We start from the raw sequence: 26,238 nt of genomic DNA on the forward strand, positions 1-26,238 counted from the left end.
GCAATCATGCATGTCGGTTTGTAATGATATTCTGGTTTTTCCGAGTGAAATTTTGCAATTCCTATATAAAAAAAAACCACTCATACATATTAATTTACAAAAATAAGTCAGCATGGAATATTTTCTACTTGTATCGTTGGCAATTATGTCAGGTAAATTAATTTATAATATATTGTTTTATTACTATTATTTACTTACAATTAATACGTTGCTAATCAAAGATTTCTTCAATAATTCTGCAATTTTTAAATTTCTAACTTTTTTCGAATAACAATTAAAATTTCATACTTTTAAATTAATGCACTGACCACCAGATGTGTTTGATTATTTGTAAAACGCGATTGACCAATTTCTACGTTGAATGAAAGCGAACGGAATGATTCGAAATTTTAAAAAAAAAACCTCGATTGTTTCTGGCTATCTAATTTAGTAGGGGATCCCCTCTCTTCACTTGAATGCATAATTGAACACAGTTTTCATCATGGAAATGAACATAAAAGGATAATTAAAACCAATTTTTGGAACATTGAATATTTAAAGATCGATCGTCTCCCTGATTATTTTCAAATTTCGGACGAATATTCAGCAGACATTTACCAGCAGTTACAATGAAATATTCGGCGATAGCGAACAGTATTCAAGATCAAAGGTCGATACAACACAAATTAGGAGCAGAGCAAACACGCACCTCCGAAACATCAGAGATTGGACCAGCTGTCATGTAAGAGCAAACAACCCTACCGGGCAGTTGCCCAATTGTCACAATTGAAATATGAATTATATACCTACAGATTAAAAAAACACTTTATTATCGCTTGCGGATTGTTGTGTTTGGTAAATGTAGTAGTAAACATTTCACCTGAAAAAAAACATCCTTCCTCCACACAGGCTGATTGTCAGATATAAAACTCTGACATGTTTTTTTCGCACGTATTTTGAAAACTGCTATATCTTGGTCTAGCTTGTGTTTGACATATCTTTATGAGACCTTTCAATATTATTGTGACAATGCTGATATTTTGAATTTAAGAAAAAATTGTGGTAATGTTCAAAACAGCGGTTGTTACTATGCGGTCATATGGTTCACGGAGCAATAACATGACGTTAAGTGACGTGAACACAATTTTCATCCTGTTTAGCTTTTACTTTTTTGATATTTTTCATTTCTTTTGACTTTTTCTAATTTTTTCTACTTTAAAATTAAGTATCTATTTCAAGGCATATTATCATTGAGTCAAATGTTGACTAACGTTTTTCATACCAATTGTTTGTCCATTCTCCATACTCTGAATTGACGACAGATCTTTCTGTTATTTCCCGATCATGGCAGGGAGCACATGGGGAATGTGGCTGCTCGGCAGGGGATAGGTACTGTTCCATGCCTGTTCCCACCTCTGCTGCTCTGACTTTATATTATCTCCATATTCTTAATAATTTATACCCTTTATCCTTTTTCGGAAACTAAGAGATAAGGAATTCAAATGATGCAAAATCCATAGGCGCATCTGCTATTTCATTTAAGTTCGGTACTGATCGAGGTATCGCAGGAACTGATCAGCAAGAATTTTATGCCCTTCATTTTCATTAAGCGATCAACATTTGATTACTTTTGTCATATTTATCTGAAGCCAATTCGCAGGAGTATCTAGGGCATTTTAGTCTATTTTTAGACATTTTCCAGGCTGTATACATAAATTGTTGTACCTTTGTGCATTATGACATTAAATGACATCCACAATCTTTGCTTTGTTTTAGGCGTTTTCTATCTCTAAATGGCTTTAAAGTGTTATACAATGTACATCCTCCAATTTTTAAAATTCAAAATTTCGCCAAGTGACGTTTAATGAATACTATTGCAACTGAAAAAATAGTATAATTATCGTGTTTTTTTTTTCATAAAGTCTACGTAAAGTAAACGTCCCTGAAACATGTCTTATCTAAATAATATAACTATAATTTAAAGGACCACCGGAAAACACCAAATTTCTTCTATTATTATTGGAAAGTGTGAATTTGTGTGAGTTTTACTTGAAACACATGTAGTGCACTCATATAATATATCTGATCTGCGAACATTTTTATCAGCCCTCATATGAATAAATTTTTCATGAAATGAACAGTTTGATTTCTACTTAATGCTAAATGAAAATACTAATATTCTTTCATTTTCTGCAATGTGTTAAGATAGTCAGTCTTAAAGGCGATCTCTCTGACATTCTATTGTCGATTAAATGACTTTGTCAGCAACTACAATTTATCATTAATACGAACGTTAACTGGCATTTCTACACAAATCTGTGTTTTCAATTGTTTATAATTCATTGTTAAACATCGAATTAATACAAACATTTCAACTTTTATTTGTTACGTGTATAAGGATTTTTAGATTAAACAAACCTTTTAAAATTTCATTTAGGGATCCTTAGTCAAAAGTGCAGTTTTTCGGGACTTGAGGATTGTGTATCGCAGCCATCTATACTGAATTATACGCAAAAGATCAGTTCATTAGACTTTATAGAAACACTTAATCCTCAAAAAGCCGTAGATGAACATTGTAGGTTAGTGTATATAGATTTATTTTAAATGATTGATTTTACTCGACCAAAAGCAGTTCTACTTTTCAATTGATTTCTTTATGTGACATTTGCAACAAAACAATCAAGTTTGTCATTCAACTATTCATTATAAGGATGTCCCTGATATTGATTTTTTTTCTTTCTGATTGTAAAACAGTATCCAATGGAAGCTAGTGTCGTGTTTTCAGGACGTGAAAAGATGTTATCCTTCAAAAGGCCTCTCTTTGGCCTCTGATTTGGTGACTTCTGCTGTGAAATATCTGTGTACAGAAGGGAAACCAGGTAGTAAGACTTAAACATAGTTTTATTCTATACAGCGTATAAACATAAACTATTGTAAACATAAGTACTGCTGGTATATTGAAATAAAATAGTGAAAAGAATAATTAAGATGAAAAAATCGCAAAACATTTCATGACCCGTCTTAATGTAATAATTTACAAAATCTTTTTTTTATATTTTAAATATGAACGTAATTAATTTTTAATCTTGCTCACATTTGTAATTACAGAAATCAGATATAAAAAATAAATGGTTTAAATTTTTGAAATAAATATCTATGTTCAACAGGATTCATTGATAACTTTCACTGTATGATGACCAACTTTGCGGGAGATCATAACAATTTGCAGTCTTGTAAGAAATTCTATCCAGAACTTATCAAAGCAAGCAAACGCAAAGCTGGTTCTGATGCTTCCAGTGAAGAATGCATGTAAAACATAATAACACAATGATTTTTATACATGTAAAGGAAACGCATGGTTTGCTGCAATATTAAAATACTTGCTGTATTTTCCTTCCAGAGGTGTATAAAGCAGATGCAAAAGGCAATTTTCAAAAAAAAAATTTAAAACATGAAAAAAAAGCATGTTGAGACCCATAAATTCGATTCATTTATCACATAGCTTATTTTATTGAAACAAAAATAAGATTTAGATGTTTCAAAACTTTTGAAATTTATTCATAAGACTATGTTTAAAATGATTCTTAAAAATTTGGATGTTTAAAGAAAGTTTTAAATTTATATTCATGAAAATGTAAGGTTTAAAATTTATTATATGAAATTCACAGCGTGTTAAAGAAAGTTTTGGCCTGTATTGAGGACAGGGCCCAGACTCTGTGTGGTGGCAAAGCGGCAACTTATATACGTTCTTACCTGGAAGCCTCGATGAAACCTTTGACCAAAGGCATTACTTGTAACAATGGTATGTATCTTTACAGAACAAATTATTTAAAGGTCATGGTCCAACCTCTTAAGTTTTGGAGATCAATGTTTGCTCCGCTTCTGTTTTGTATTGTTCAATGGGCATTTGAGCTCAAATACTGTTCGTTCTTTACATCTATGGAATGAATTGAATAGCTACTCAAGTTAAACTGTACAATAAGGGTTGGACACTTTACGCTTTCTAAAACGCGAAGCGGTTTATTAGAAAAGTGTAAACTGTTCCAAACCATGTTATACAAGCATGATTTTGGGTAGCTGTTAAATTCATTAAATATAATTTAAATTTTAACCATTAGGTATAGACAATACTACAATTCTTCCTATACAAACACCTTTTTAAAGTAACGTCAATCAGACTACTAAGTTTTTGATAGAACTCGTTGTGACGTAGACAACTTAAGTTATTCAATATAAAATAAATCTTTTATTCATGAAAAGAACGTGTTACAAGCACAATTAAATTATCTCCAATTCTACCACGATTATTGCCGACTTTATAAAGGAATAAATATTTCATAAATCAGAAAATCAAAAAATTTTCAGAAAAACGTATCAAACTTGAACAATTCAAAATGCTTTCATCGATGTGTCGTCTTTTCCACTGTAAATTGCATCAAGTTGCTGATGAATGTCGGTTTTTATAGCTAAGCGGGCTATTCCAAGGGCCTCCCTATACATTTAAACAATGTGATTATAGTAAAACAGGAACATGATTTTGTTATTGTATCTGTTCTTTAAAATTAATCAGCACATATTACGAACAAATTGGTAATTCGAAAAGGCTATTTTAACGCAACAAAAGCTCAAAGTTATAACAAAACTATATACTTTAGAGGAAACGGGATGGGAAATAAACAATGTACGCTTTATAAATTAACGCGGCTTTTATCTTTCAAACAAAGGGGGTTATAAAATTAGCGTTGAACATTTCTTTCGTAAATGCTTTCATGCTTTTTAAAAAAACCAGTAGTTTAAGTTTATGGAAGCTATTAAATACATTCGCTTTATAAATTTAAAAAATTTTTAACTCATGTTAAACCAGTATAAGTTTGGAAGCTATTAAATACATTCCTTATAATTTATTTTTCCGTCATTCGGTATAGACTAAAAGACAATTTTTCCTTCAAAGGTGTCTTCAAATTGAGCATATTTTAAAAGTAACATCAAGCAGATTATTACAATTTTTACGTTACTCGTTGTGACGTAGGCAACTTATACAATATAAACTAAATCTTTTATGCTATGAAATGATGTGTTCCAATCAAACTTGATTATCGTAATATATAATTATAAACTGATAAATCGAAAATTCTTTACCCATACTAGATACACCTACTGTATAAATCGTAATGGATAAATTCTTACAAATACACATTTTATTTGAAAAAAAAAATAACATGAATATGCTTCATAATGAATTTTCGTATGTGTTACGAACACGCTGTACACATGATGCATCAATGAAATAATTTCTTATTCTTTATAAATTAATACATGATAAACATAGAGTTTGTTTTAAAAATAACATTTGAGAGCATTATAAATGAGTTTGAAATGAGTAAAAAAAAATACATGTCTAGACAATTTGAATTGCAAATGTATAAAATTTCATTTCTTTTTTCAAATGTACCTGAATATATGGATGGAAAATCTCGCTGACTACATTCAGGTCTTATACCTTGTAACCGAATATAAGAAAGATAACCTCTTGCACATAAACAGAAAAAAGAACAATTTGCCTTTGGAATTTTCATTTACAGTGTTACGGCGTTCATTCATTCACTCCTTTTACAATTGGATCATAATCACATCCTTTAATCTTTAAACCATGTATACATCAATATAAAGTTCTTAATGCCTTGTTTTGATTCTACAAACTTTGTAAGGCTTTCACAAAAATACATGTAGTATCTAATAAAAAGTATATGTATTTATATATATTTACAGGTCAGACGACAATCACACATCGAGGGACATTCTTCATGATATTTGTTGCTTTTTCAATTTGTCTCTTTAATTTTCTATATGATTTCTGAACTAAATAAATATATCATCACTTTATTAGTTTTTTTTTTTCAAAATTCTTTCTTCATATTAATTAATCCTCTCAAATAATACATAAAGACAGGTGTGACAGATGGAAAGAGGAAGAGACCGTTTATGCTATACAGATCATTGTTTAAGAGTGGAAACTATAATGGGTTTTTTAACAATTATTTGGACAAATATCATTTGTACTCTATTAATTGATATTATTACGTTGGATGCACTGTATATACTTGTTATATTCTTTCCGTTATTTGTCGTTTATCAAAGGATCCACTTGTTGCAATAAGATCAAACATTTCATCCACTTATTACAAATATTTAATATTGATTTTTACAGAATTATTTTGCTTGAGCGATTTTTCAAAGAGATTTCATAAAACTGTAAGGGGTACAAGGACATGCAACGATAGCCTTTAAATTATTTTAAACACAAAATCTCCATGATGATAGATATTGACTTATGCGTGAAAAATGTTGTGAGGTGTACATTTTCATTTACCAAATAATGAACGACTTTGCTTTAATCCAGTTTTGCAAAATTTGCATACTAGTATATTGTACGTTTTCCTCTCTCAATTTTTAAAGCATTTATTTATCTTAATTTGTTAAAAATAAAACAAAAACAGATTTTTAATCGTCACTTCCAGTCTAAAAGGAAAGGACTAGGGGTAGTGTAATAATAATACAAAGTTTTCGTTTCCTTTTAAAGAAGAGAATATCAAATAAAAGAATGATAAAGTGACAGCATCAGCATATTTTATTTATAATATTCAATGTCATATTTTAACTTCATGAAATCTTTTAAAAAAATTAATAAATTTAGAACCACTAACAATTCTCTTTCTTTTGTTTAAGTTATGATAATTCACCCAAACTGTGCTAAATAATTCATTATTTCACGCTTGATTTCTTGCTTAATCTGCTGTTTAGTGTAATTGATATATTTAGAAAAAAATGTGTTATTTCCTTCCTCAATTAATAGAGGGACAGGAACTGAAACTTATTAGGGTTTGATAGAGCATAGTGGAAACACTAATCAAATAAAAACAAATACTTTTGTGCAGATGTCGGTGCATGACTTTAGATAACCTACAACAATCAAGATTTAAAGTAAAATTATATGTAACTAATATTATAATAATCTAAAATCACATTTTGCGTTATTAAAAATGAAATAACGAAAAATTAAATATTCCAAGTTTTTGTTTTTGTTGTTGTTGTTGTTGTTTTTTTTTTTTTGTTCTTTTTTTTTTTTTTTACATAATAATTTTGCATTGTTATTACATTTTGTGTTGTATCTTAGCACGAATTCTTAAACCTTTAAGTATTTGTTTCCCTCTAAGTTAATTTTTTTTATTTGATTAGTGTTTCCACTATGCTCTATCAAACTCTAATAAATTTCCGTTCCTGTCCCTCTATTAATTGAGGATGGAAATAACACATTTTTTCTGAATATATCAATTAAACTAAACAGTAGATTAAGCAAGATAGTTTGTGGTCAAGGAAAATGATTTTTCTGTTGTTTTGTTGTTTATCAGGTAAGTCAAACCAAATTATACTTAAAGGTTTAAGAATAAGTGCTATGTTACAACACAAAATGTTATAAAAATGCAAAATGTAATAAACTGGTAATATTGCATTTGTGTAATTACATTTCGGCGTCGAATAATGTAATTACGTAAAATGTGGTAACATAATTTTAAGGTTATAATTTTTGGTTGATTGCATTTTGTGTTGGGATAAAAATAAAATGTAATAACGTCTTTTTCGTTTAACTTTATTAATTTTTAATTTTTATGTCGTGAACAACGCAAAATTTAATTATTTGAATAAAATATGATATTATTATTTGTGGGAAGGGGGTTGTCAAAACATCATAACATTGATTTAAACATGTAACCAGGGGACGACTCGCTTTACAAAATAAACAAATAGAATTATGACAATACAGAAAACGTTACGGCTTTTTCGAACGTAACTAAATCTAATGTATCTGTTTCCAACTATATCATCTTACTATTTTCATTACTTGATCATGACCCTAAAAATCATAATGTAGACAATAAAAAAAAGATGACCTTGTACACATGTAAATAATTTGGGGGAACTTCAACATGTTCACAACATGATTAGATAATGGGTTTATAAAAGATGACGATTAGGAGCATGATAATCGTCATGCATGCAATTCAAGTTTCTTTGCCAGAAAAAAATAATCTTTCAAAATGTCATATTCCTCTGTATTTAATCAATTTTCCAAGCTCTGTTTTTTAAAGCTTTAACTTTATTATATTTCTGATAAAATGTACATATGGCCAAAGTCTCGATTGTAGTCTTAGTTTTAGAGTTACTTCCCGCTGATATGAAACTGGCGTGGTGCTATTTTTAACATTTGGGCACGTGGAGAAGTAAACAAAGGGGAACACTCACTGAAAATGCAATATCTAGAAAAAAGAACGTGTAGAAAAAAGGGACACTGATCCAAATAATCATTTGTGTGTTAACTTTAAAAAAATCACTACCCATTCATAATTTTTAGTAATGTTTAAACAAAACGCTTCATACAACAGGCTATAAAAATTCTTATAATTATTAGTTTATGAATAATATTGCCATGGTTACTCAAAAGAATTTTCCTTAAATTCCTTCAAAAGATTACTACAGTTTTGGGCAAATTTTGGTACATTTGTAAAGTAAGATACATAATCCTTTTCAATTTGATTAATACTTTTAAGCTTTAAAAAGTGTTGGTTATTTCATCATTTTGTGTTGCAGTGGTTAAGATTAAAAATCATAAAACCAATTAATTGATTAATGAAGATTAGGAAGTCTAACACGCATTCGTGTTTTCTGTCACATTGCGCCTTTGCGCAGCTTCCCCCATTGGTAAATTTTCAAATGTGGAGAACCCTGCTGCTACACTGTATTTATTAGGAAATTATTTACACACAGAATGGTCGGCGGAGTATTGCGTTCTTCCTCGATCATGACGAATAGCATAGGGTGGGTGTTACAGGTCGACAGAGAATGCTTACTACTCTATTGCACTTGATTCCACCTCTAACGTTTTCAAAGGTCTGAGTTTGCTTTGCCTCTGATTTATTTGCTTTTCCATTGTTTGTTTGTTGTTTAACGTCTAGACGCCACCATTTTGTCTTATACTCAGCACTCGGGGCCATTGGGCAGTGAGGTATCTTTTTCATGCCAACACCTACTGCTACACCTAACCCTAGCCCTAATACATGGGACCTCGGTTAATGTGATCTCATCTGAAAGTCCTGTCTCTACGTCCCAAAGTGGAATTCGAACTAAGGATTGTCTCCTTACTCCGCGACTCTAGAGCATACACTCTAACAACAAAGCCACACAGGCAATGAATTTACTTTTGAGCTTGAAAACTCTTGTCATCTCCATTATGTCATTAGCAACAATGATGATTGCATGTGCACTTTGATAGTAATGCTTTTATCTTTAAAAGTTCAAATCGAATCAATCTCTAAAATCTCAAATACTTTGTTTCTTTCGTTTTGTTAAATAAAACCACTTAATATCGCTTTAAAGGGGCTAAGACCACATTTGAAGTTAATATTTTTTTTCACATTTTCTGTTTAATATAATGATTAATACGCTGTTATAGCATTTTACACGAAAAAGTTATTTCATCTGGAAGGCACATCCCTACACTTTCCTGAAGTATACTTAAGAAAAGTAGAAATGTTGTTGCATATGACATATGCAATGAACAATATTAAAACTATCATCCAGAAATTTCAAAATAGAAATCTGAGAAAGCAAAACCTACTGACCAGTATTGTCAGTGATTTGTGTCGAGTTGAACTAACAGAGCACGCTCAGTTAAACATAAATACTTTGTAAACAGTGCATGAGCTCTGATTTTGTTAATGTTTACGTTTCATCGACCGAGTGAGTTTAATGTGTTGAACTCTGAAAACATCACTTATCATCATAGGAGTCTGAAGGTTTTATCGTCCAAAAAAAAAAAATCCGAAAAAAAAATTTCCCACCCTCAACTAAAAAAACACCAGGATGGGAACGTGTTTTGGGGTTACCCACCTAAACAAATAGATCTGGGCTTGGCCAGAACAATCTCGCAACTAATTCAGTATCCGGAGTGATTGTGTTATTTATTCAAGTTGAAAATCCAATCTGCTTGACGACTACGGGTCATTTCTGGCCATTTTTCCACTTTGACAGTTCATCCTGGACTCCATGCCACTACACCGGAAGTGATATCGCAGTGAATATTTGACGTAATATTGAAGAAAAGAAACAAAAAAGGAATTGCATGTAAAACTTCATGTACAATATTATGTTACCATATCTGATCATATATCTGATTTATACAAAATAATGCCTGCTATGGTCGCTAAGTCTAGCTGTTTGGCTCTTTGTCGACTTGGCTTTTTAGTGATTTAAATTTGGCGCCTTATAAAAACTGAATTATCTGTCCCTGGTACATATCGATATATAAGTAAGAAAAAGAATTTATAACTTTTTAAAGTTCTTTTAAATATATTTAAAATAACTGAGTCAAATAACGATGAACAATTATTTATTTTATTTTATTTGAACAAGCTTTTATATACGTCAAATATATACTGCGATATCACTTCAGGTTTTTTGCATGGAGTCAAGGATGAGCTGTCAAAGTGGAAAAATGGCCAGAAACGGCCCGTAGTCGTCAAGCAGATTGGATTATTTAACTTGAATAAATAACACAAACGCTCTGGATACTGGATTAGTCGGGATTTTTTTCTGACCAAGCCCAGATCTATTTGTTTAGGTGGGTCCCCCCAAAACACGTTGCCATCCTGGTGTTTTTCTTAGTTGAGGGTGGGAAATCTTTTTTTCCGGATTTTTTTTTACATGACGATAAAAACTTCAGACTCCTGTGCTTATCATTGACTGACAATACTGGTGAGTTGGTTTTGCTCTTTCACATTTCTACTCTGATTTTTTTATTATAGTCTAAATATTGCTCATTAATACACAACAACATTTCTACTTTTCTTAGGTGTTAAGGATAAAGTCTACTTTATGAAAGTACAAGGATCCTGTCAAAGTAAACAGGTCTTTATCTTCATCTTTAATCTTTCTTCCGGCATACACTTTGAATAAACTCACGAGTCGTAGCAGCTATTATTACTTTATTGTAATATCAGAAAAGAAAACTTTTTTGAATTTCATTTAGGAACCCTTGGTCAAATGTGTAACTATTCAGGACTTGAAGATTGTGTTTTGAAGCCATCTGTAATAAATTTTACGCAAAAGATAAGTTCACCAAACTATTACAAAACACGTAATCCTCAAGAAGCCGTAGAGGAACAATGTAGGTTTGTGCATTCATTTTGTTTTTCTTATATTGATCTAACGTGGCAAACAAGCAAAAGAAAACTTATTCAAATTCTTTGGAAAATGCTGTTATTAAAATACAAGAATGCAAAATACTCTTGCGAGATTTTTTCCGTTATTGCTCAGGAAAAACAGTTCTTTATTTCAATTGATTTCTTTGTTCTTGCCACAAAACAATCAGTTGTCTCATTTAGATATTTTTTAAGAATGTCTCTGACATTGCCTTTTTTTTCTTTTTGATTGTAATGAACAGTATCCAGTGGGAGCTAGTGTCGTGTTTTCAGGACATAAAAAGGTGTGTACCTACAAAGAACCTCCCTTTGAAATTTGACCTGCTGATTTCTGCTACGAAATATATGTGTGCGGAAGGGAAACAAGGTACTCATACTTATGCATTGCTTTATTCTACAAAACTGATAAAAAAATATTTTAAACATTACTAACACTGGTATATTTAAATAAAATTATATTTTGAAATAATTAAAGTTGAAAATATCGCGAAAACTTTTGTGACACATCTTAATTTAATGATTTACAACTTTTTTTCAAACCATTAACATTATGGATTTATTCATCTTGCTCATACGTATGATAATAAACAGAAAAATTAAAAGGTTTTCGTTGATGAAAAAATATCTTTGTTTAATAGGATTCATTGAAAACTTTCAATGTGTGATGACCAACTTTGTGTGGGATCATAACAATCTTCAGTCTTGTCAGAAATACTATCCAGAACTTATCAACACAAAAAACACAAAATTGATTCTGATGTTTTCAGTGAAAGGTGCAGGTAATAATCTACAAAACGAACAGTAAAACTTGTCATATTTTCAGGATGCGCTGTACCTTCCTCCGGACAAAAAAATGTAAAGAAGAAATTTTATTTCAGCAACAAATCATCAAGAAAGTAAATGTGTTATCACTTCAAATCCATGTAACACATTGTCTCTTCTTAACACATATACGAACAAAAAAAACCAATCATATACTATTAGAACAGAGGTCATGTATTTAAAAAAGAACAAGATGTGTTTGTGAAACACGGATGCCCCCATATGGTAACATAGAGAAGATTATACTTTTCTTATATGCAAGTATCCAAAGTATGGTATTCTCACTGGAAATACAATTGTGAAATATGAAGGTAAGCCAAGGTTAAAGTTTTTTATGAGTACGGAAATCTCCAAGGTCAAGGCAATTACTATGCAATGAAAGGTCTTGCCACGAAGAATACTATATGTGAAGTATGGAAGCCTTGCCCTAACCCTTCAGAAGTTATGGCCAAGGTTACCGATTTTAAAAAGTAGGTCTAACTCCAAGGTCAAGGTCAAACGGTCATAATTCTTGATATCAAATGAAAGGGCTTGTCACAAGGATTACATATGTGAAGCAAGACATCAATAGCCTTTGGCGTTCAAAAGTTATGGCCAAGATTTAATGTTATTCATACGGAAATCTCCAAGGTCAAGGTCAAAAGTTCAAGATTATTGGTATCTAAAGAAAGGCCTTGCCACAAAAAATACACATGAGAAGTATGGAAGCCTTAGTCCTAACCCTTCAAAAGTTATGGTCAAGGTTACCAATTTTGAAAAGTAGGTCAAAGTCCAAGGTCAAGGTCAAAGGGTCAAATTTGGTGGTACCCAAAGAAAGTTCTTGTCACAAAAATGAAATATGTAAAGTATGAAAGCACTAGCCATAAACCTTTTAAAGTTATGGTCAAAGTTTGCTTTTTAAAAGTAAGTCGAATTCCAAGGTCAAAGGGTCAAAGTCTTGGCATTCAATGAAGGGTCTTCTCACATATGTGAAGTATGAAAGCCCTATCCTTCCTAAGTTATGGCCAAAGTTAAAGTTTTTTCACAAGGATGCAAATCTCCAAGGTCAAGGTCAAAATGGTTGTTGGTATCCAATAAAAAGTCTTTCCACAAAGAATATATTTGTGAAATATAAATGTCCTGGTTTCTACTATTCAAAAGATATAGCCAAAGTGAAAGTTTGGATTTTTTGTGAAAAAGTGGGTCAAACTCCAAAGTCAAAAGGTCAAATTTGGTGGTACACAAAGAAAACTCTTGTCACAAGAAATACGCATGTGAACTACGAGAGTCATAGCCCCACTAAATCAAAGGCTTTGGACAATGTTAAAGTTTTTGCGGCCAGACAAACAGAGAGACAGAGACAGACAGACAGACAGACGGACGGGCATGACAAAAAACTATATACCCCCCGAAACTTAGCGGACGGACATGAGTCACAACAATATACCCAAACTTTCTTTAGAAATGTATACTCACCGATCAGAGCTAAAAGTCCTGACAACTTAATTTTTTTTGCCGATATGATAAAAATCAGCAATAGGAGAATGCTCAAATCTTGTTTACTAGAATTTAAATTTTGGTCTGGATAAGCTGCAAACCACTATACTCTACAATACGCTTCCCACAAGGAAAATTGCATATCTGGGTTACAATATTAATGACACTGAAACTGACCAGTGATCCAATCCTAATCTAATGTCTTACAGTTTATTGGTACGTGGCATTACCCTCCAGGCAAAATGTTCAAACACAACACAGTATCAGTGAATAGAAATCACTACTGTTTACTTCCGTAGAGAAAACGAATGTAAATAATGAGTTCAATTAATTTACCTTGACTTTTTCAAATATTAAGAATACATGAATTGATTACATATGGAGTAGTATAGTGTAAAGTTCTATTTTTTAGAAGTTAGATCTAGGGACAGAACACTCTAACTGCAGAAAAATACCATAGAATCAGAACTCTTAAGTTTGCAGCGTAGAGAGAGTTCTTACCTTCATAATTTTTTATAGTTAGAAGTAGAGGTTTCTTATTTCACATGTGAATTCCTTGGGACTAGACGTTCTTTTTGCTACCAACGATTGTGATATTTTGCCATTAATCTTTAGAGCTTGACCTGCATTAAATAAAACTTCAACTCTCGCCATAAGCTTCAATACGGAGCCCTCAACATGGACACTTTTAAAACGATTTATATCAATGAAAGTGTTTGCGATTCGAATAAAGGACAAAAAGAAAATAACTTATTGTTATGCCCCCGTAATCGAAGATTTGAGGGTATCTAGTTTTATCCATGTCTGTCCGTTTATCTGTTTGTGTTCAAAAACTTCGACCTTGCACTTAACTTTTGATTGGTTTGAGGCAATGATTTTTTTTTTATTTCACAAGTTCGTTTCTTGCGACAAATCTTTTCCTTCATATAATATCAAAGGTTAAAACTTTAAAAGCCTTTTTGTGGCTTACGATGACTAAAAATTTCAAAATATTTTTTTAAAGAAATCCACGAATCATTGCGATAAAAATCCAATTTAATGATAAATGATAAACTGTTTACATAGTGCTTTGTAGAATTTTTATGATAAGGGTTTCAAATTGTTGAACTATCGCTCCGTATTAAATTAGCGCAATGGGAAAACATGAGAGGGTAAGTGTGTTTGACAACTCCTACGCATATCACAACCACCCAAAACCAACATAAAAATTGGAATAAAAATTTCTTAAAACTATAAGAAATTACTAAAAAAAGAGATGTACATTGTTTAAAGTGTTCATCCTTTGGTAGTCCAAACGTTACTGAGTTGGAGGTTCCTCGTAGTACATGTATGTCTTCGCATGCATTTGATATCAATTTTGTAAAAAGGGTAAAGATCTTGTTGTGATAAATGAAGACATAAGGACAACACATTTCATAGAATCTGGTACAATAATACCTGAAGGTACCAGGTGCTGTAAGAAACATTTAAAAGAAGGTGAGTTAAAAGAAGAATGCACAAAGATGCTTTCAAGAGTGTCAGAACACACCATGTTTAACAAAGCATATTTAATGAATTTCCTCAACAACGTTCAAATGAATGTGTTGAACAAGCTAAAATGAATTGACTTTGATAATCCTCTTGGAATATCAGACATTATTATTATGTCCATCTGACAGGTCTCCTGAAACAACAGTTTGACAATTTTCGTAAAGCAACTATTTGCCGATGGCGAAGATGTTGCAGCCCATGTTACAGATGTCACAGATATTTATATAAAAAGAGATTTAACAACTGTTTCCAGCGCCAAACATACAGTCCTTACAAATGTCAACCACCCCTGAAGCCAATGATGATAGTGGGTACAGATGGTTACATACTTAACGTTATTGGTCATTTCCTAGCAGATGGACGCAATAATGATACAAATACTTAGATTTTAACGAGATTAACGAAGAATAATACTGAACGATTGAAAACCTGGCTTTAGATGGAGATATATTTGACAGAGCTTAGAAAATTTAGAAATTGTTGAGGTTTCTTACAACGAAAGGGATTCCGAACTCATATTTATATAATTTATTCTACATAATTTCAAAAATCACGAATGAAAATAAAATTTTAAATAGACATGCCCTTAATATTTCATGTTTGGCCGACATTTTTTTTAATTTATAAGTCACATGAATCAAAAATATGATGAAGACGATATTTAAAACAAGACTTCATTATTGTAAACTGAGTCATTTATTTATTAAGTATCGTATTTATTTATTTGTCTTTTCATTCTCTTAATTTTTTAATGTATCTTTTTTCTACAGTGAACTTTGTACCTGCCTTAAATTCAAAAAGATTTTTTTTTAATATATTAATAGAAAAAGAAAATTACCGCGGCATATTATATATACGATTCAGCATCTGGATATTCTCGATATTTTTTTTTCAAACTGTATACTTTGAGAAAATGGTTTTCATAAATCATTGATAAATGTTTTAGAACACTTTGAAAGTAACATTACAAAATGCTGTAGCAATGGTAAATGAAATTTGAGTCTAGAAAAAGAAAAAAAAATAAAACATGTCAAATTAAATGTCAACGTACTCTCAAAATTACAAAATGTATTTCTATCAGCAATGATATGAATGTTTCAAAAACATTTTGAAAATGTTTCTTAAAATGTTCATAGAATTATTTATAAAATGTTTCGGTTGTAGGAAGAGAAAACATTTTCTTGTTTTTAAAAAATAATCATAGTTACGTCGCAGATTCGAAACCCACTGTGGGACACGGTCCTTCGGATAAGACCGTTAAACAAAGGTCCTTGTCACATAAAGTTTTGGCATGAAAAGGATCCCTCTCTGCTCAATGGCTGTAAATGCCAAGTACAGGAAAACATTTGCAGCTCTACACTGGCAAGTGGTGGGGTCTCCATATGGGTGAAAAATTCTCGAGAGGGACGTTAAACAATACACAAACAAACAAACCATGTTCATGGCCAAGCTGAAAATATTTAAATGATTAAATATAAAAAAAATCAGAATGTTTTTACAACATTTTGAAAATTAAACATGTTACATGTAAATTACATGATTGATCTTTAAAACATTCTCACAACGTATGTTCAACATTACAAAATTTATTAATTTTAGCAATGATTTGGATATTTTAAAAACATTTTGAAAATTTTCTTAAAATGTTTCACAAAAGTAAAAATAAAATGTTTCAGTTATAGGAAGACATAAAATTTTCATAAAAGACAAAACATTTTCATAAATGTTTTTAAAAGAAGGCTGAAAATATTCAAATTTAACTATGAGCAATAATAAGAATGTTTTAAAAATATTTTGACAATGTTCCTTCAAAATGGTTCTGAAACGTAATATGAGATATGTTTCAGATATATATATATATAACACAAATGTTTTACTTGATATTTTCAAAACTTTTTTAAAAATATATTATGAAAATATTGATTTTCCAAAAACTAAATATACCATTCGAATCATTTTTAAAACGTTTCAAAAACATTTAATGAAATGTTTCTTAAATACTTTACCATAAGCTTCTTGAAAACCTGTTCAAAATGTTATAATAAGAAGAGAAAATTTTTTAAAAAATATTTTTAAATTGTTTACTTTGAAATGTTTTGAAAAAAACATTTTTTACAATTTTTTACAACTTTGATAAAATGTTTTGTGCGATATGGGGACTAACTCGTTCAATTATGTAAATCGCACTTCAGCAGGGCACGTCTGACAGACCGGACGTATTTCATAGCGATCCGAATTTCTTCTTTACCGTTGATTATAAACCTTCAAATCAAATACGTAACATTGTAAATGATAGTTTAGCAGCAGTGCTATTTATTTTCCCTTTATTTTTTCACTTCCTGACGTTTTTCCTTTATTTTTCTCACTTCTTGACGTATTCTCAAGAAGGGACAGGGCAGCCAGAAAATTTGACGATTTTATTGTTCGAGTAGTTTGGCATTTTTGGTGCCTTTTATAAACTTCCAACTTGTATCTACCTTGTAGATCAGACACTTAGGATATACAGTGCTGTTTGTTTCAAGTGCTCTCTCTCTCTCTCTCTCTCTCTCTCTCTCTCTCTCTCTCTCTCTCTCTCTCTCTCTCTCTCTCTCTCTCTATATATATATATATATATATATATATATATATATATATATATATATATAGAATAAATTATATAATTATAAAAGTGTTTAGTAATATAATTATATGAAACTTAAATTTGTTAAAATTTATTGGTTAATCTATTTCTATATGAAATTCACAGAGTGTTAGAGAAATTTATGACCTGTGTTGTATATATATATATAGAATAAATTATATAATTATAAAAGTGTTTGGTAATATATATGAAACTTAAATTTGTTAAAATTTATTGGTTAATCTATTTCTATATGAAATTCACAGAGTGTTAGAGAAATTTATGACCTGTGTTGAAGATAAGGCCCAGACTCTGTGTGGTGGCAAAGCAGCAGCTTATACACGTTCTTATATGGAAGCCTCGATGAAACCTCTGACCAAGGGCATTACTTGTAACAATAGTATGTATCTTTGCAAAACACATTATTTTGGAAAATGTCTGGTTTTTGAATTCTAAAATGTAACTCGTGTCACGGTAGGCGCTGGCATGAATGTCCTAAAATTTATATGCACATGACTTCTTTACTTGAAGCGAATAAGAATTCCACACTAAAAGGTACAACTGGTGGTCTTGCGATGTATCCACCGGTGTAATAATAATAATCGCCATCAACTAATGACCGGGGGTCATTTTTCAACAATAAAAAATGCCCCCCAACCAGTAGGAAAAAATCTGGTGTTTGGACGGGGCTCTACTGATTATATAGTAAACATGAATTATTCTTTGAAAATCTTCTCTTCTGCTCCTAGGTATTAAACAAACTAACTCAATATATAGTTATGATGAAGAAGAGTGTCTCCTCTAAAATTGGCCCATGGTCAGGGGTTCTGGTGTTAGGACGGGGCTTTATGATTACATAATATTTAAAGTGCATTAACTCTGATCTTTGAAAATCTTCTCCTCTGCTCCTGTGTATTAAACAAACTGACTACATAAATATAATATAGTAATATAGTAATAATGAGCAAGGTCCATTCTCCTAAAATTGTGAATTTGATGACCCAAGGGGAAGGGGTTCTGATGGTATAACGGAACTATATTGATTATATAGTAAAATGAATTATTCTTCGAAAATCTTCTCTTCTACTCCTATTATTAAACAAACTAAATCTATGTAAACTTATGATGAGGAAGAGTGTCTCTTCCAAAATTGTTATTTTCATGACCCCAGGTCAGGAGTTCTTTTGTAAGGGCGGGGTTCTATTGAACATATAGTGAAAGCGCATTAACGCTTTGAAAATCTCCTTGCTCCTTGGTAATAAACAAACTAACTACATGGTAGCAAAATTATGATGAGCAAGGTCCTTTCTTTCAAATTTTTAAATTCATGATCCCCAGGGCGGGGCTCTATTGATTATATAGTGCAAATGCATTGATTCTATAACAATCTTCTTCTCTGCTCCTACCGTTCACGGTAGCCTAGTGGTAGAGCGTTCGCTTTGTGACCGGGAGGTCCAGGTTCGATTCTCGTTCTCGGCGCCGTGTCAAACCTAGGACGTAAAAATAGGTAGTGACTGTTCCTTCGCCAAGCGCTCGGCATCAGAAGTGAAAGTCTCCGGTCTTTCGGATGTGACCTTAAAAACGTAGGTCCCGTGTCACGGTAGGCGCTGACACGATAAAGAACCCTCACTGCTCAAAGGCCCTGAGTGCCGAGGATAGGTCTAAATTTGATGCTCTTCACCGACATACGGTGACGTCTCCATATAAGTGAAAAATTCTCAAAAGGGACGTTAAACAATATACAATCAATCAATCAATCTCTGCTACTGGGTATTGAACTAACAAACTATCTACATAGTTATGATGAGCAAAGTCGATTCTTTCAAAATTGTGAATTTGATGGCCCCAGTGTCAGTGGCTTTGGTGGCTCTATTGATTATAAAGTGAAAAAGAATTAATTTTTTGACAATCTTCTTTTCTGCTCCTGGGTATAATAAGGATATGGAGATAACGAACAGTATTCAATCTCAAAGTCCATTAAACAATACAAAATAGGAGCAGAGCAAACACGGACCCCCGAAACATCAGAGCTGGGATCAGGTGCCGTGGAGGAGTGAGCATGCCCTGCCGACCGGTCACAATCGCCGTGTGCTCCTTGTCATGATCAGGAAATAACGGAAAAAATCCGTCGTCAATTCAGTGTATAAATAATGGACTAAGAAATGGTATGAAAAACGTCAGTCAGCATTTGACTCAATGATAAATTGTATTTGCTGACAAGGTCATTGTATCGACCACAGAACTTACGAATTGATGACTTTAAACGAGACTGCTAATATTCTTGTTTCGTCAACTTGCTTGTCAATAATTTACTTCGTTTTAGAAATTGTTCATACGTAGAGTATGCTCTTGCGTATCGAATCAACTGAGATCTATATACTCCGTATGCAGGTGATGAAGGTATATTGCTGCATAAGTAAGGAAAGTTGACGATAGAAAAATTAAAGTCATCACGTTTATCATATAACTTGGTTGTAAGATTACCATTAGTGTCTCTTTCAAGTAAAATATCAAAGTATGAAACAGAAGTGTTGGACTCTGTGGTATCTTTTATCTCAAACTCACCAGGATATATCGTATCGACGTAGGAATGGAAATTACCATTATTAATCAAACTTAATGTATAGTTTTGATGAGAAATGGTGAATCCTCCAAACTTCTGAATTTCATGGCCACGTGGGAAGGGGTTCTAGTGTTAGGGTGAGGCTTTATTATTATATACATGTAGTGAAAATGCATTAATTCTTTGAAAATCTTCTCCTCTTCTCCTTGGTATTAAAGAAACTAACCTAATGTTAAGATATGATGAGGAAGAGTGCCTCTTCCAAAATTGTGAATTTTATTGCCCCAGGGCCAAGGTTTCTGATGTTAGGGCGGGGCTCTATTGATTATGTATTGAAAGTGCTTTAACTCTTTGAAGACTTTCTCCTTTGCTCCTGGGTATTAACAAACTAATTACATATCTGCATAGTTATGATGACCAAGGTCCCTTCTTTCAAATTTGTAAATTTCAGAACCCCAAGAACAGAGGTTCCGGTGTTTGGATGGGGCTCTATTGATTATAGTAAAAATGCATTAATTCTTCGAAAATCTTCCCCTCTGCTCTTGGGTATTAAATTAACCATCTACATAGTTATGCTGAGCAGGGTCCCTTCCTCATTGTTTTAATTTCATGGCCCCAGGGTCACGGACTCATGTGTTAGAACGGGGATCTATTTAATATACAGTGAAAGTACATTTACTTTTTGAAAATTTTCGTCTTTTCTCCTGGGTATTAAACTAACTAACTACATAGTAACACAGTTATGATGAGCAAGGTCCCTTTGTTCAAATTTTTGAATTTCATGATCATCAGGGTCAGGGGTTCTGATGATAGGGCGGGGCCCTATTGATTATATAGTGAAAATTCATTAAATCTTTAAAATTGTGAATTTCATAAATCATGGGTTATAATTAGGGGTTCTCAGGTTCGTATAGGACGCAATTGATTATATATTTCTCTTCTCCTGGTTATAAAACAAACATTTATAGTTCTAATGAGAAAGGATTCTCTTCCAAAATTGTAAATTTCATGGCCAAGTGGGAAGGGATTCTAGTGTTAGGGTGAGGCTCTATTATTATATAAATGAAAATGCATGAATTCTTTGAAAATCCACTCATCTTCTCTAGGGTATTTAACAAGCTAACTTAATGTAAAGATATAATGAGATGGAGTGCTTCTTCCATATTTGTTAATTGCATGGCCCCTGGGTCAGGGTTTCTGGTGTTAAGGCGGGGCTCTTTTGATTATTGAGTGAAAATGCATTCATTCAGAAAATTTTCTTTTTTGCTCCTGGGTATTAAACAAACTAATTACATACTTACATAGTTATGATGACCAGGGTCCCTTCTTTCAAATTTGTAAATAGGACCCCCAGAAACAGGGAGTTCTGGTGTTAGGGTGGGGCTCCATTGAATGTGGTGAAAATGCATTAATATTTTGAAAATCGTCCCCTCTGCTCCGGGGTATTGAATTAACAATCTACATAGTAATGCTGAGCAAGTTCCCTTATTTCATGGCCACAGATTCACGGGCTCTGGTGTTAGAACGGGGCTCTATTGAATATACAGTGAAAATGCATTAATTCTTTGAAAATTTTCTCTGTTCCTGGGTATTAAGCAGACTGATTGCATACATAGTTATGATGAGCAGGAGTGCTTTTTCCAAAACTGTAAATTTCATTGCCCGAGAGTCAGGGGTTCTGGTGTAAGGGAGGGGCTTAATGGATTTTATAATAGTAATTCTATGAAAAAATCTTCTCCTCTGCTTCTGGGTATTAATCAGATGAGGTACCTACTTAGTTATGAGGAGGAAGGGCATCTCTTCCAGAATTGTAAACTTCAAAGCCCCTGGATCAGGTACTGTAGAGGGGGAGGCTCTAATGATCATGTACTGAAAATGAATTATGCTTTGAAATCTGCTCCTTGGTTTTAATCAAACATTTGTGATGTTGAAGGGTGCCTTTTTCAAAATAATTAAATGTGTGGCCCCAGGGTCAGGAGTTCCTGTCTGGTGTGGACACTATCAATTATTGCTTACTGCCACTGATTCATTGAGATACATTTGAATTTCCTCCTTCTCTGCTTTAGGGTATATATTAACCAAACTTAGCATGCTAAGTGTATATACTTATAATGAGCAATTAAACCTCTTTCAAAATGTGTGTCATGGCCCCTGGTTTAAAGCGCTACCCAATTTCAATTGTTAGAAAGTTGTTACATGATGCTCAGGTGATGATGGGCCTCTTGTTGATTACACCAATAGCCAGCTAAGACTTTGCTCAATTTAACCCCGACTAAAAATGACATCGAATGTATATGGTCTTTGTTGGCTCCATTCAGATCTTAGACAGTATCACTGAAATAAAGAAAGAAAGCATTTTGCAGGGTAATAAAATTTTGTGTAGACGTCACTTTGATAATTTTATATACACTTTTAGAGCGTTCATTCATTCACTTCTTTTATGTTTTGATTATAATAACAATCTTTAATTTTTAATGTACAAATGTATCACATCGTTTTAATGCTACATTTAAAGAGATAGTGTGTTATAAACAGTCTATGTATTTACAGGTCAGACGACATTGCACATCGGTGGACATTCTTCATGATTTTTGTTACCTTTTCCTACTTAAACGTTTTGTATGTGTTTTGATGTCTTTCTTTGAAAATAAATCTTTTTCATATGAGCTTATTTTCTTCAATGTCTGTTTTGAAAGCTTATTTGACATTCTTAAGAATAAAGATTTGTCATCGCAGATGACCATTGTAAAATATCTCTCACGCTCTACCAATTTTCTACGGGCAGATTGTGCCGTGTGTAAATTTAAGAATGAATTTGATAATTTTTTCCAGTGTTTCAAATATCTATTTTCAAGAAAATGATCCATAGTTTTCAACACAGTTAACAATCAGTTCCCATGATAAATTAAAATCCAAGTTGTTTGACATCGAAGACAAGTACTATTTTCGATAAAGATTGAATTTGTACTTTCCTTGACATTCGGTATTTACAAATTTCGTTTAAACAGAAACTCTGCTTGTACTTAAAAGTACTGTGAATTTGATATTCAAAAGTGCCTGAGTTTCAAGTTGACAATATCTGTTTAGATTTTGGAGATCTGGTTTTCCACCAATCTATCGGAATCCCCTTGAGGAACCAATTGCGACACATTATTAGGAAACATTTTTATATCCATATGAAACACAGTTTATTTGAAAACTTGTATTCAAGAAAAGGAAAACACTTGCTGTGACCTTCAAGGCAACACTCAGATACATATAACTGACGAATTATCAGTTAACAAAAGTTACTTCTATTCATATGCCAATTCGATATACTGTAAATGTATCATATTTAGCGTGTGTCAAAATTGGATTTTGAACAAGTTACCTTAGGTTTGATTTAGCGTATTTAATTTATATATGTTCTTATTAATGAATATAAGTGCATATATGGGCAAGAGATTAAGAGTCTTACTTAAATTAGAGAAAGTTTCTTTCTGTCAAAAGCACTATAAAGAACACAAAGTCACGTGTTATACGTTTACAGTATCCTAGAGAACTTGAAAAAAATGCAACAGAGTCTGACATATGTTTCATATTTAGTTATTTTACTTTAAAAAGACGTTAATGGTAATTTAACAGCCAAGTTTTATGATAAACAAGATGACAATAACTTTTCATCGTCAACTTCCATGACTTATTCAACAGTATACCTTCCTCACCTGCATATATATCTCGGTTGATTCGCGAGAGCATGCTCTAGCTATTAAAAATATCCAAAAAGGGGTAAATTTTTATTGATAAACAAATTGCTGAAACAAGAATATTAGCAGTCGTGTTTAAAGTCCTCATTTCGTAAGTTCTATGGTTGATACAATGACCTTGTCAGCGATGAAGGATATGGAGATAACGAACAATTTGTCATTAAGTCAAATGCTAACTGACGATTTTCATACTAATTGGTAAGCCATTTTTTATACACTGAATTTTCGCAGGAGATGGTTACTACACCATGATATCTGATGAAACTATTGATTTTTTAATGGTCTACTGTTCGTTATCTCCATAAATTCTATTGACACGTCCATATCCGGTACCGGAGAAGGGCTCCAAATGTTGACTTACAAATGTATACTTGACACTCTTTGCCATTGAGCAGTGAGGTTTTGTTATCGTGTCAACACCTAACATATGCGGCGCTTCGTTTTTTTCGGGGGGGTGGGGGGGGGGGGGGTCTCATCCGAAAACCGGTGACTTAAATCTTTAATACCGAGTGCTTGACAAAGGAACAGTCACAATATGTTTACGTCTATGCTTTCGCGCGGTGAAGCGAAAAAAGTTGATTTTTTTTCTGTTTACTATTATTTTCCTTCCGCTGATTTCTTGTTTCGAGGTTTATCGAAAAGATTCTTTGTTCGTCCTAAAGGCCATTAAAACTTATGGAAAGATTTGATGCATATGCTATGAACTATGACACCTTTCGGAGTTCTTCCCCCTTGCACCAGGAACATTGTTATCGCTACTTCTCCAAAGATTATATTAATAAGTACAGAGTTAGGTCGATATAAATTTCTGAATATTTTTGAGAGAGTTGTGCGAAAGTATTGTACTGAATTAATTTCGAGGGGGCGGAAATAATAATGAATCTTCACTTCACTCGGGATTCAGTGAAAGCTCGTGTACCATGTATTTGCTATTGTATATGATTATAAGCTAATACAAATTCAAAAATACTTTGAAAAAGGGAGATAGAGAGACATCAACAACACGTTAGATTATAAGTATGTATACATTGAAGTCATAGATTGAGGTTTATATCGTATCCATCACCACTTTTGAAAGGGGGAAGAGAGATAGTATCCATATGCCCCTCAACCAGGTTTTTGTTTTAACCCTGAGTATAGTAGAGATCCGACCGCTAATATATCCTAATATATCCCATACATAAAGAAGAATACTTGCAGTTTTATGAATAAATCTTTGAGGGTTTTGTTGTTTTGTTTGTTTGTTTGTTTTTAATATATTTTATTTACCTGGTCCCTCACTTTCCCTCTTTAAACTTTGTGACAAAGCTTACTTAAAGAATGGAGAACAAATTATTTTACATTATGTTAAGTAATAATATGTTAGATCTGATTTGCTGATATTAATTTTTATCTCATATAAATATATTATCATGATTCGCTGTTTATATCGGAGGGGGGGGGGGGGGGGTTATGGTCAAGACAGGAGGTTCGCTTCTATGTGGCAGATTTTATGTATACCATAAAATCGGTGAAAAAATGGTATGTATACCATAAAAGTGGTAAAACATCAAATATTTTTTTAACAGAGTACATAGTCATTGTCATTTTTATTTTACTTTCTATTTTCGCTTGATCCACGAATATAGGACTAGTACTAAATGTATGAAATGTGACGTTTCATACAAAAATCCCGTACCCGTGAAGCTGGTTAGATAAAAATATTTTACAAATTTTCGCCTCAGAAATACTTGTACTATTATGAATACCGTATAGCGGGTTTTCTTGGCGGGTGTAAAATTTGGCTGGCGTTTTGCCCGCTCAAAGGTATGCCAATAAGTTTGGCGTAATTTATTTTAGCGGACGCAGGGTTTCAGCTCTTTGCAGATGGACACTAAGAGGGGTACTGACTATTTTAACGATTAGAATTTCAACGAACTATCGTCAAAACGCCAAAATAAGCAAAATTAGCACCCCGCTAAAATAACCCGCTAAACGGTATATTTTTATTCTGTGTGTCGAGCTCACCATACATATTTGTATGAAGAGTCAGCATTATAGTTAAAAAGTAATTAAATTTTGTAGATGATCAATCGTAAGGAATAAAACTTTACGAGTTCTAATTGTATTAAGGAAGCAGTTGTCTATGGTGTTTTTAACGACTGGACGTGAGGAATTGTTATAGAAAGCTTAGCAAAGCCACATGTTTCGATGTTTTTCCTGCTTGAAAAGTTTTTAAATCTTTGAATTTTCCAAAACTTTTTATTC

General features: G+C 32.4%; 2 protein-coding genes across 2 annotated transcripts; both read left to right on the forward strand.

Annotated features, from left to right (window-relative positions):
- Positions 1–92: 92 nt before the first annotated feature.
- On the forward strand, positions 93–5,967 carry LOC134242367 (uncharacterized). The gene is made up of 6 exons (XM_062724429.1): positions 93–152; positions 2,417–2,558; positions 2,734–2,858; positions 3,147–3,288; positions 3,648–3,781; positions 5,749–5,967. The coding sequence occupies exons 1-6, from the start codon at positions 113–115 to the stop codon at positions 5,835–5,837; spliced, it is 672 nt and encodes a 223-aa protein (XP_062580413.1). The 5' UTR covers positions 93–112; the 3' UTR covers positions 5,838–5,967.
- Positions 5,968–7,319: 1,352 nt separating this feature from the next.
- On the forward strand, positions 7,320–18,075 carry LOC134242368 (uncharacterized). The gene is made up of 5 exons (XM_062724430.1): positions 7,320–7,388; positions 11,063–11,204; positions 11,477–11,601; positions 11,873–12,013; positions 17,949–18,075. The coding sequence occupies exons 1-5, from the start codon at positions 7,358–7,360 to the stop codon at positions 17,954–17,956; spliced, it is 447 nt and encodes a 148-aa protein (XP_062580414.1). The 5' UTR covers positions 7,320–7,357; the 3' UTR covers positions 17,957–18,075.
- The last annotated feature ends 8,163 nt before the right edge of the window (positions 18,076–26,238 follow it).

The sequence above is a fragment of the Saccostrea cucullata genome, unplaced genomic scaffold (assembly GCF_032062105.1).
Source record: "Saccostrea cucullata isolate Sc308-1 unplaced genomic scaffold, CSIRO_AGI_Scuc_v1 ctg268, whole genome shotgun sequence".
In the NCBI taxonomy this organism is placed as follows: domain Eukaryota; kingdom Metazoa; phylum Mollusca; class Bivalvia; order Ostreida; family Ostreidae; genus Saccostrea; species Saccostrea cuccullata.

What these genes read in the sequence shown, in the direction of transcription:
- LOC134242367 (XM_062724429.1), top strand. Translation starts at nt 113, where the DNA reads ATGGAATATTTTCTACTTGTATCGTTGGCAATTATGTCAG. An exon ending in GTGTACAGAAGGGAAACCAG is followed by an intron (nt 2,859 to 3,146) that starts GTAGTAAGACTT and finishes TATGTTCAACAG; the next exon opens with GATTCATTGATAACTTTCAC. An exon ending in GCTTCCAGTGAAGAATGCAT is followed by an intron (nt 3,289 to 3,647) that starts GTAAAACATAAT and finishes TGAAATTCACAG; the next exon opens with CGTGTTAAAGAAAGTTTTGG.
- LOC134242368 (XM_062724430.1), top strand. Translation starts at nt 7,358, where the DNA reads ATGATTTTTCTGTTGTTTTGTTGTTTATCAG. An exon ending in GTTGTTTTGTTGTTTATCAG is followed by an intron (nt 7,389 to 11,062) that starts GTAAGTCAAACC and finishes AATTTCATTTAG; the next exon opens with GAACCCTTGGTCAAATGTGT. An exon ending in GCCGTAGAGGAACAATGTAG is followed by an intron (nt 11,205 to 11,476) that starts GTTTGTGCATTC and finishes TGTAATGAACAG; the next exon opens with TATCCAGTGGGAGCTAGTGT.